This window comes from Bubalus bubalis, chromosome 3 (assembly GCF_019923935.1).
Source record: "Bubalus bubalis isolate 160015118507 breed Murrah chromosome 3, NDDB_SH_1, whole genome shotgun sequence".
NCBI classification, from domain to species: Eukaryota; Metazoa; Chordata; class Mammalia; order Artiodactyla; family Bovidae; genus Bubalus; species Bubalus bubalis.
Genome location: NC_059159.1, coordinates 5,189,193 through 5,201,325, shown reverse-complemented (window position 1 = coordinate 5,201,325; position 12,133 = coordinate 5,189,193). Strand labels below are relative to the sequence as shown.

At 44.9% G+C, this 12,133-nt stretch overlaps 1 protein-coding gene and 1 non-coding gene across 10 annotated transcripts in view; both read left to right on the top strand.

Moving 5' to 3' along the window:
• SLC39A11 (solute carrier family 39 member 11) overlaps positions 1–12,133 on the top strand; it is a 386,666-nt gene that overhangs the window by 91,782 nt on the left and 282,751 nt on the right. For all 9 annotated transcript variants that reach the window (XM_044938507.2, XM_025279390.3, XM_025279389.3 and 6 more), the window contains one exon: positions 5,073–5,111. In XM_044938507.2, the coding sequence (XP_044794442.2) occupies positions 5,073–5,111 (39 nt within the window). The remainder of the gene's footprint in view (positions 1–5,072; positions 5,112–12,133) is intronic.
• Positions 10,482–10,554, top strand: TRNAG-CCC. Its single transcript has one exon. It is a non-coding gene; the product is annotated as a tRNA-Gly (tRNA).

Here is a 12,133-nt window from a genome sequence, read left to right as displayed (position 1 = left end):
TGGGAGCCTGCAGAGACTGGTCGGGGTCCCAGGCTGCTGTCAACAGGCGGCCCAGCGCCCCGCCCATCTCCCGACAGCTGTGCCAGGTCACCAGGGTCCTGTCCTCGAGCCTTTCCGGGGTAGAGCAGCCCATGTTTCCATCTTCCCCAGTTTTAGTTGCGTTTAGAAGCAGAGATCTGAGTCGGAAGAGTTGGGTTCTGGCTGGCCGGCTGGCCGCAGAGACCTGAGTGGAAGTCCACAGGCCCCGAGTGAGCCCGGTCGGTGCTGTGGAGGCTGCTCGGAAGGGAGAAGCCATCGCAGAGGTGCCCCCTCCCCTGGGAGCTGAGAGCCCCTAATCTGTCTCCCGTTAGCGTTGACCCCAGGTCAGTAGGAGGAATGGCTGAGACACTTCTCTGTGCAGAGGCGCGTCGGGGGTCCCCACGACCACTCACAGATGCCGTGATTCACTAGACGGGCTCGTGGGACTCGGCATGTGGCTGAGCCACGTCGTCGCTAAGGTCTATCACAGCGAAAGGACACAACAGCTACGTCAGGGTCTGGGGAGATCTGTGCACAGATTTGGGGTCTGATGCCCCCTTCCTCCTACGAGGAGGCACAGAGCGTGCTCCTTCCCCAGCAGTGACAACGCGGTAACACGTGGACGATGTGTCTGCCCAGGGACGCCCAGTGCAGGCTCGGTCCTCAAGGTCTTTACTGGGGGCTGGCCACAGAGGCATCTGAGCCACCAACCCAAATTGCAGACTCTCAGAAGGAAAGCAGCTGTCCCGGATAAATCACGTGGTTTGTGAAACGGGCACAGGGACCCACCCTTATCTTATCAGTCAGGGATGGGGGAGCAGTCCCAGTGCCAGCTTCCCAGGAGCCAGCTAAGGACCAGCCTTGAAAGCAGTACCTTCTAAAGGGAGCAGGCTCAGCTGGGCTAGGTGAGCCCTCTCTGCACAGGAGCCGTGCCGGAGAGGTAGGAAGGGCCAGACATGAGGGGATAAAGCCAGCTGTGGACAGGAGTGCCCAGAGGCAAGCACTTCTCCTCCTGCCCCGGCGAACCTCAGTTTTCACCCAGCTGATATAGGGGCTTCAGTGAGGGTTCCTGGGGATGATGGACACTCAGCCATCTCCACTGCTATCAACAGCGGCTCAAATTCACTCGAAATTCTTTTCTTTTTTTTTTTTAATATTTGTTTATTTGGCAGCAGTGGGTCTTGGTTGAGGCACGTGGGATCTAGTTTCCTGACCAGGGGTCAAACCCAGGCCCCCTGCCTTGGGAGCACAGAGTCCTAGCCACTGGACCATCAGGAAAGTCCCCCAAATTCATTTTCTTGATTGAAAAAAGATCATATTGTAATTGTAGGGAACTCAAAAAATATGGAGAAGCTGAAAGAAATAATAAAAAGTGTTCCCGATCTCACTTTTCTGAAAGGAAAACTGAAATATTTGTTCAAGTTTATTTGGCTGTATTTGAGTATACAAATACAGACATATCTGTTTTCTTTACATAATGAGGATCAAATTATGAATTTTTATAATGAGCATTTTTCACTGGATGTCATAGGCATCACTCCCTAACCCTAAATGGTTTATTGATTATTTTGATTAGTTACTTAGATAGCTGTAGAACATCCTGCCATAAAAATGCAGTGCAGTTTATTCAGCCAGTCCCCAACAGCTGGACAGTTAGTTTATGACTGAACAATAGCAACTGCATCCATGTGGCTAGAGATTATATAACTTAGGCCCCTCCTTAAAAAGAAAATATTTTTATTGAAAAACACAATGCATATAGAAAAATGCACATTTTATGGACTTCCCTGATGGTCCAGTGGTTAAGAATCCACCTGCCAATGCAGGGGACACGGGTTCCATCCCTGGTGCGGGAAGATCAACTAAGCCCATGCACTGCAACTACTGAGCCCGAGATCTGGAGCCCCCGAGCCGCAACAAGAGAAGCCACTGTGATGAGAAGCCGGTGCACCACAGCTGGAGAGCAGCCCTCACTTGTCACAACTAGACCCAGCACACCCCAAAATAAATAAATAATTTAAAGAAAGGAAAATGCATTTTCTAAGTGTACAGCTTGATGACTTTTCACCAGTGTCCATGGAAATAGCACCCAGATCAAGTACTAGAATAGGATCCCCCCAACCCCTGACAGGCAATGCCAAAGAATGCTCAAACTACCGCACAATTGCACTCATCTCACATGCTAGTAAAGTAATGCTCAAAATTCTCCAAGCCAGGCTTCAATGATATGTGAACCGTGAACTTCCAGATGTTCAAGCTGGTTTTAGAAAAGGCAGAGGAACCAGAGATCAAATTGCCAACATCTGCTGGATCATGGAAAAAGCAAGAGAGTTCCAGAAAAACATCTATTTCTGCTTTATTGACTATGCCAAAGCCTTTGTGTGGATCACAATAAACTGTGGAAAATTCTTCAAGAGATGGGAATACCAGACCACTTGACCTGCCTCTTGAGAAACCTGTATGCAAGTCAGGAAGCAACAGTTAGTACTGGACATGGAACAACAGACTGGTTCCAAACAGGGAAAGGAGTTTGTCAAGGCTGTATATTGTCACCCTGCTTATTTAACTTATATTGCAGAGTACATCATGAGAAACGCTGGGCTGGAAGAAGCATAAGCTGGAATCAAGATTGCTGGGAGAAATATCAATAACCTCAGATATGCAGGAGGAAAAGGGGACGACAGAGGATGAGATGGCTGGATGGCATCATGGACTCGATGGATGTGGGTTTGGTGAACTCCAGGAGTTGGTGATGGACAGGGAGGCCTGGCGTGCTGCAATTCATGGGGTCGCAAAGAGTCAGACACGACTGAGCGACTGAACCGAACTGAACTGATGGAGATAACAGCACCCTTATGGCAGTAAGTGAAGAAGAACTAAAGAGCCTCTTGATAGAAGTGAAAAGAGGAGAGTGAAAAAGTTGGCTTAAAACTCAACATTCAGAAAACTAAGATCATGGCATCCGGTCCCATCACTTCATGGCAAATAGATGGGGAAACAGTGGAAACAGTGTCAGACTTTATTTATTTTTTTTGGCTCCAAAATCACTGCAGATGGTGACTGCAGCCATGAAATTAAAAGAATCTTACTCCTTGGAAGGAAAGTCATGACCAACCTAGATAGCATATTCAAAAGCAGAGACATTACTTTGCCAACAAAGGTCCGTCTAGTCAAAGCTATGGTTTCCAGTAGTCATGTATGGATGTGAGAGTTGGACTATAAAGAAAGCTGAGCACTGAAGAATTGATTCTTTTGAACTGTGGTGTTGGAGAAGACTCTTGAGAGTCCCTTGGACTGCAAGGAGATCCAACCAGTCCATCCTAAAGGAAATCAGTCCTGGGTGTTCATTGGAAGGACTGATATTGAAGCTGAAACTCCAATACTTTGGCCACCTGATGTGAAGAGCTGACTCATTGTCAGACCCTGATGAAGACCCATGTAAAGACCCTGATGCTGGGAAAGATTGAAGGCAGGAGGAGAAGGGGACGACAGAGGATGAGATGGTTGGATGGCATCACCGATTCGATGGAGATGAGTTTGGGTAAACTCTGGGAGTTGGTGATGGACAGGGAAGCCTGGCGTGCTGCAGTCCATGAGGTCACAAAGAGTTGGACACGACTGAGCAACTGAACTAAACTGAGCTGCACTGAACCCCTGCCCTCCCCTGCAGCAATCCTTTCAGGGTCCCTTGCAATCCCTACCCCAGTCCCTTACTCCACTCCAAGGGCAGCCCCTCTCCTGGTCTCCAACAGCAGAGTTTCGTTTTCTCTGTTTTGTAGAGTGTATTGTATAGTGTATGCTCTTCTGGGTCTGGCTGATTTCACCCTATTTATTGCTCAGTTGGTAAAGAATCTGCCTACAATGCAGGAGACCATGGTTCCATTCCTGGGTCAGGAAGATCTGCTGGAGAAGGGATAGGCAACCCACTCCAGTATTCTTGGGCTTCCCTTGTGGCTCAGCTGGTAAAGAATCTGCCTGCAATGCAGGAGACCTGGCTTTGATCCCTGGGCTGGGAAGATACCCTGGAGAAGGGAAATGCTACCCACTCCACTATTCTGACCTGGAGAATTCCATGGACTACAGTCCATGGGGTCACAAAGAGTTGGACACGACTGAGTGGCTTTCACTTTCACTGTTTTCTCATTTCCTGAATGCCCCTGCCTGATTGTGAGCTCCAGTCATGTATATATGTGTGTTCTTTCTACATGGTGTTCTCTGTGTGTATACATCCTTGTGACCTATCCATTCTGCCGTTGGTGGACCTCTGGGTAGTTTTGAGTTTCAGCTCTCACAAGTAGTGCCATAAAAAGCATTTTTGCCCACAAGTCCGCTGAATCCAAGTATATGTTTCTGTTGGTAATTACGCATGGCCCTTACTGCTGGGTCATAGGGCATGCTGATGAAGTTTCACTTTGAGCGGACGCTGCCAGCTTTCCAAAGTGGCTGGACCAGCTTGTACACCCACCTGCAGTGTGGGAGGATTTTGGTTGGTCCACGTGCTCCTTGTCAGTACTTGTCAACTTCCAACTTTATACCGGCTCCTTAGTGAAGTTGCTCAGTCGTGTCCAACTCTTTGCGACCCCCTACCAGGTTTCTCAGTCCATGGGATTTTCCAGGCAAGAGTACTGGAGTGGGTTGCCACTTCCTTCTCCAGGGGATATTCCCGACCCAGGGATCGAACCTGGGTCTCTTGCATTGTAGGCAGACGCTTTACCCTCTGAGCCACCAGGAAAGCCCATACCAGCTCCTTACTAAAGGTTTATAGCCGTGATTCACAGGGAGCCCTGAGAAAGAAGTAAGGCATGTGGACAATGCGAGCCAAGGGTCGTGCTAAATGAAGCCTCTGATTGCTTATGGAATGGATGGAAGGTTTAAAAAAAATTTTTTTTTCCCGACTCTTGGCTCATTTTATAGACTTGGGTCCAGGGTTCCAGATAGATTTGCAAGCTCCGACCTGGGCTTGTCTTGATTCATGTGGCTTTTTTAGGCTTATGATTGCCTCCTATCTCATGAAACCTTTCTTAGAAACTGAAACATCTTTTTTTCATTTTCAGAGGCGGATCTTAGATGGAAGCCTTGGCTTTGCTGCAGGGGTAAGTCAGCGCATGGTGGGAGGGATCTGAGCGGAGAATGTTTCTTCTGTTATTTCTCTGCCAAGGGGTATTTCCAGCCTCTGCCCTTGTGGCCACGTTCCCCCTTTGTAACCTCCAGTTGCCAATGGCTCCCTCTGATCTCTGACCCTGTTTGCATCCAGCAAAGGGAATGCCCCTGCCTCTCCTTAGACAGAGAAAGAGGCTTGTTGGCAGCTGTATCAGGACTTGTAAATAAGTATTCCAAGTGAGGTATATATGTTTAGGGAGGGCTTAGCACAGAGCTCTGTTGGCACTAATCAAATATGTTCTTTACTCCTCCTCGTCACCCATAAGACCTTATATTATGGATATTTTCAAACATGTACAAAAGTGGAGAGAATCCCATAAGGTACCCCTGGCGTACCCACAGCTCAGCTTCAATCATTAGTGACATTTGCTAAGCTCATTTAACATACCCCTCCTCCACCAACCTCCCACCGCCTAGTATACGTGGGAGGGAGACTGTTTTGTAAAAGCAAATCTCAGACATCATATAATTTTACTTGTAAATTCAACGCACAACTCTAACTGAATGATGATTAAAAAAAAAAACATAATCGGCATGGTATTATCACACCTACCAAAATTAATATTTCCTTATTAGTATCCAATATTTGACTTCACAGACTTCCTCTGTGTTTTTCAAAGGTGTCTCCTAAAACTGTTTTGTTAGAATCACGATCCAAACAAGATTTTCATACTGAATTTGTTTCCTTTTTTTGGGGCATAGCTCAAGGTGTACTGGGTCTTAGTTCCCTGACCAGGGCTGAAACCTGGGCCTTGGCAGTGAAGGCATCGAGTCCTAACCACCGGACCACGGGGGAGCAGCCTTGAATTTGTTTCATACTGAGTATTTTCAGTCTCTTTTATTCTTTACAGTACTCTCCCCCACCCCACCATTTCCACCCCCTACCTCTAGTAATTTGTTAGAGAAGCTGAATTGTTGGTCTGTAGAATGTCCCACGATTTGACCTTGGCAGATTGCCACCTGGTGGTGTTGAACTTGTTCCTCTGTCCCCTGGGTCTCCTGTAAACTGGGAGTCAGACCTAGAGGCTCACTTAGTGCGGATTCCATTTTCCAGGCATGAATACCACCTGGCGGTGCTGTGTATTCCATTCTCATCAATCACATTCAGTTCAGGTCAGTTGCTCAGTCGAGTCTGACTCTTTGCGACCCCATGGACTGCAGCATGCCAGGCCTCCTTGTCCATCACCAACTCCCGCTCAAAGTCCAGCTCAAACTCATCTCCATCGAGTCAGTGATGCCAACCAACCATCTCATCATCTGTCATCCCCTTCTCCTCCTGCCTTCAGTCTTTCCCAGCATCAAAGTCTTTTCCAGTGAGTCAGCTCTTCGAATCAGGTGGCCAAAGTTTTGCAGTTTCAGCTTCAGCATCAGTCCTTTCAGTGAATATTCAGGACTGATTTCCTTTAGGATGGACTGGTTGGATCTCCTTGCAGTCCAAGGGGCTCTCAAGAATCTTCTCCAACACCACAGTTCAAAAGCATCAATTCTTCGGTGCTCAGCTTTCTTTATAGTCCAACTCTCACATCCATACATAACTACTGGAAAAACCATAGCTCTGACTAGATGGAACTTTCTGGCAAAGTAATGTCTCTGCTTTTTAATATGCTGTCTAGGTTGGTCATAACTTTTTTTCCAAGGAGCAAGCATCTTTTAATTTCATGGCTGCAGTCACCATCTGCAGTGATTTTGGAGCCCCCCAAAATAAAGCCTCTCACTGTTTCCACTGTTTCCCCATCTATTTGCCATGAAGTGATGGGACCAGATGCCATGATCTTAGTTTTCTGAATGTTGTTTTAAGCCAACTTTTTCACGCTCCTCTTTCACTTTCATCAAGAGGCTCTTTAGTTCCTCTTGGCTTTCTGCCATAAGGGTGCTGTTATCTGTATACTGAGGTTGTTGATATTTCTTCCGGCAATCTTGATTCCAGCTTGTGCTTCATCCATCCTGGCATTTCACAAGATGAACTCTGCATATAAGTTAAATAAGCAGGGTGACAATATACAGCCTTGACAAACTCCTTTCCCTATTTGGAACCAGTCTACTGTTCCATGTCCAGTTCTAACTGTTGCTTCTTGACTTGCATAAAGATTTCTCAGGAGGCAGGTCAGGTAGTCTGGTATTCCCATCTCTTGAAGAATTTTTCACAATTTGTTGTGATCCACACAGTCAAAGGGTTTGGCGTAATCAATAAAAGAGTAGATGTTTTTCTGGAATTCTGTTGCGTTTTTGATGATCCAGCAGATGTTGGCAATTTGATCTCTGGTTCTTCTGCCTTTTCTAAATCCAGCTTGAACATCTGGAAGTTCTCGGTTCCCATATTGCTGAAGCCTGGCTTGGAGAATTTTGAGCATTACTTTACTAGCATGTGAGATGAGTGCAACTGTGCGGTAGTTTGAGCATTCTTTGGCATTGCCTTTCTTTGGGATTGGAATGAAAACTGACCTTTTCCAGTCCTGTGGCCACTGCTGAATTTTCCAAATTTGCTGGCATATTGAGTGCAGCACTTTCACAGCATCATCTTTTAGGATTTGGAATAGCTCAACTGGAATTCCATCACCTCCACTAGCTTTGTTCATAGTGATGCTTCCTAAGGCCCACTTGACTTTGCAATCCAGGATCTCTGGCTCTAGGTGAGTGATCACACCATCGTGGTTATCTCGGTCATGAAGATCTTTTTTGTATAGATCTTCTGTGTATTCTTGCCACCTCTTCTTAATATCTTATGCTTCTGTTAGGTCCATACCATTTCTGTCCTTTATTGAGCCCATCTTTGCATGAAATTATCCCTTGATATCTCTAATTTTCTTGAAGAGATCTCTAGTCTTTCGCATTCTATTGTTTCCCTCTATTTCTTTGCATTGATCATGGAGGAAGGCTTTCTTATCTCAGCTTGCTATTCTTTGGAACTCTGCATTCAAGTGGGTATATCTTTCCTTTTTTCCTTTGCCTTTAGCTTCTCTTCTTTTCTTAGCTATTTGTAAGGCCTCCTTAGACAACCATTTTGCCTTTTTGCATTTCTTTTTCTTGCGGATGGTCTTGATCACTGCCTCTTGTACAATGTCATGAACCTCCGTCCATAGTTCTTCAGGCACTCAGTCTATCAGATCTAATCCCTTGAATCTATTTGTCATTTCCACTGTATAATCATAAGGGGTTTGATGTAGGTCATACCTGAATGGTCTAGTAGTTTTCCCTAGTTTTCTCAATTTAAGTCTGAATTTTGGAATAAGTAGTTCATGATCTGAGCCATAGTCATCTCAAGGTCTTGTTTTTGCTGACTTGTATAGGTCTTGTTTTTGCTGACTGTATAAATCTTCTCCATCTTTGGCTGCAAAGAATATAATCTGATTTCAGTATTGACCATCTGATGATGTCCATGCATAGAGTTTTCTCTTGTGTTGTTGGAAGAGGGTTTTTGCTATGCCCATTGCATTCTCTTGGCAAAACTCTGATAGCCTTTGCCCTGCTTCATTCTGTATTCCAGGCCCAAATTTGCCTGTTACTCCAGGTATTTCTTGACTTCCTACTTTTGCATTCCAGTCCCCTTTAATGAAAAGGACATCTTTTTTGGGTGTTAGTTCTAGAAGGTCTTGTAGGTCTTCATAGAACCATCCAACTTCAGCTTCTTCAGCATTACTGGTTGGGGCATAGACTTGGATTACTGTGATATTGAATGGTTTGCCTTGGAAATGATCAGAGATCATTCTATCATTTTTGAGATTGTACCCAAGCACTGCATTTCGGACCCTTTTGTTGACTATGATGGCTACTCCATTTCTTCTAAGGGATTCTTGCCCACAGTAGTAGATATTATGGTTGTCTGAATTAAATTTGCCCTTTCCGGTCCATTTTAGTTCACTGATTCCTATAATGTCGATGTTCACTCTTGCCATCTCCTGCTTGACCACTTCCAATTTGCTTTGATTCATGGACCTTACATTTCAGGTTCCTATGCAATATTACTTTTTACAGCATCAGACTTTACTTCCATCACCAGTCATATCCACACCCGGGCGTTGTTTTTGCTTTGGCTCCATCTGTTCATTCTTTCTGGAGCGATTTCTCTACTCTTCTCCAGTAGCATATTGGGCACCTACTGACCTCATGAGTTCATTTTTCAGTGTCATCAGTCACATTAGCAGGCATGTTAGTTTGTGCTTTTCCCTTTCCATTGAGTCAAATTTGGTTCCTTGCTCCTGTTTTTGTAGTTCTGTGATCTGCAAAACCTGGCCTGAGGGTGGGACCTCTTGAAAGTCCTCTAAGCCAGCAACTCTGAGACCAGAGTCTGTGGAAGCATTCTAGGTGTTCCATGGGGCACAGAGAGTTGTTGCAACATCAGTGTCCGTGTCCTCAGCTTCCAGTTTTGTTCTCTTTGGCCAAACTGCTCTGCCTAAGAATATCCCAAGGCGGACTGTGCCTTCCCACCTTCCGCGACACAGCTGCCCTCTCCTGCTTTATCAAAGGAAGATGCTCTCTTGCCTTGGTTCTTTGCCTCTGAGTAGCAGCATCTCCACGCACAGACAGAGTGACCCTTGGTGTGTGGGTGCTGGGGTGGAGATGATAAAGGACTCAGATCACTGAACACTGGACACAAATCCTTTAGCAATTCAGATACTATCCTTTCAGGGAAATAAGATCCCGAAAGCCACATGGTGTGGCCAAAAATAAAGAGAGAAAGAAATCCTTTAATGTAAATTTCCCTGGTGGACCAATGCTGAAGCTGAAACTCTAATACTTTGGCCACCTGATGCGAAGACCTGACTCATTGGAAAAGACCTTAATGCTGGGAAAGATTGAGGGCCGGAGGAGAAGGGGATGACAGAGGATGAGATGGTTGGATGGCATCACCGACTCAATGGACATGAGTCTGAGTAAACTCTGGGAGTTGGTGATGGACAGGGAGGCCTGGAGTGCTGTGGTTCACGGGGTTGCAAAGAGTCGGACACGTCTGAGCGACTGAACTGAACTGAACTGAACTGCTCTGGGATTTTGGGCCTTAGTCAATGGCAACCCACTCCAGTACTCTTGCCTGGAAAATCCCATGGCTGGAGGAGCCTGGTAGGCTGCAGTCCATGGGGTCGCGAAGAGTTGGACATGACTGAGCGACTTCCCTTTCACTTTTCACTTTCATGCACTGGAGAAGGAAATGGCAACCCACTCCAGTGTTCTTGCCTGAAGAATCCCAGGGATGGCAGAGCCTGGTGGGCTGCCATCTATGGGGTCGCACAGAGTCGGACACGACTGAAGTGATTTAGCAGCAGCAGCAGCAGCAGCAGCAGCAGATAGAGTTCAAATAACAAAATTCCCTGGTGGTCTAGTGGTTAAGACTCTGTGCTCCCAATGCAGGGAGCCCGGGTTCAACCCCTGGTCAGGGAACTAGATCCCACATGCTATCACTAAAGATGCCACGTGCCACACCTGAGACCAAGAGTGGCCAACTAGGTAGATTAAAAAAAAAAAAAATGACAGTATTAGAACAAAATATTTATTTTTTCTATCTTATTTACATGAATACATTTTCTTTGTTTAAGAAAAAAAATTCATAGAAAAATGGAAATAAAATTGATGCTTAACCCTGTCTTATTCTAGCAGTAACCACTTAATGTTTATTCACAGATATATGAATTAAAACTGAAAAAATTAGAAAAATGCCTCATCCTTGAAAATAAGTATTTCCAAGAATAAATATTATTAGACTTTTGAATATCTAATAATTATGAAATGGTATATTAAATTTTTGCTGTTATGAATCTGTTCTCAACCACTAATAGTTTTAATAGTCATTCAGTCCAGGAAATTGTTATTTAAGCAGTTAGAACTCTAGGCTCACAGGAAATTAAAAAAAAATTAAATTGCAATGTGCATAGATATTTTATTGCAAACCAGTATGAGAAAGAAACCAATAATAGGCTTTCTAGCATAAAATATAAGTTGCTCTAGGATAAAATTCAGTGGGAAAACAGAATTGATATACGAATCAAGGAGAAAAAGGAATGGTATACATTTTTTGACTTTTGAATAAGAGCTAGCTCTTATGTTTTTGTGTGTAGAATATAACCCTGGAACAGAAAAGTACATAAGACATAAACACACAACTTATTTTGTGTACATTTTTAAGTGGATAACAGAGAGAATCAAATCCCTATGCTGTTTATTTTTATTTAATTAATTTTTTTTGGCTGCATGGCTTTTGGGATCTTAGTTCCCCAACCGGGGATTTAACCTGGCCCTCAGCAGTGAAAGCACCAAGACCTAAGCACTGGACGGCCAGGGAACTCCCTCCTACGCTGTTTAGATCCCAGTGGGTCCATTTAAACGACTGATGAAATAGTTTTATTTAAGCACACCAATATTTACATGCCAGAATTTGCATCTTTTGTGCCTCTTTAAATTTGAGATGAAAGCATTTTATTTTTTAATTGTTACTTCAAGAACTTTGTCCTCGATTGCAGTGTGGTGTTAATTTCTGCTGCACAGCAAGGTGCTTTGGTTCTGTGCATTTGTTTCCTTTTCTGTTATGGTTCATTCACAGGATATTGGTCATATGTCCCTGTGCTGTGCAGTAGGACCCTGCCGCTTATCCATTCCGTGTATAAGAGCTCCATCTCTTATTCCCACACTCCCTCTTCACTCCCTTTCTTGTTCTTCTCCCTCCCCCTTGGCCACCACACATACGTTCCCTACGTCTGCCGGTCTGTTTCTTTTTGTAGATAAGCTCATCTGTGTCACGTTTTAGATCTCACATGTGAGTGATATCCTATGGTGTTTACCTTTCTGCCTTACTTCCCTTAGTGGGATCATGTCTAGTTGCTTCCGTGTTGCTGCCAATGGCCTGATTTCCTTCTCTTCTATGGCTGAGTAGTATTCCACTGGATACATGTGGCACATCTTCTTTATCCATTCATCTGCTGTTGGACGTTCAGGATGCTTCCATGTCTTCAGGGAGCAGAGCTGG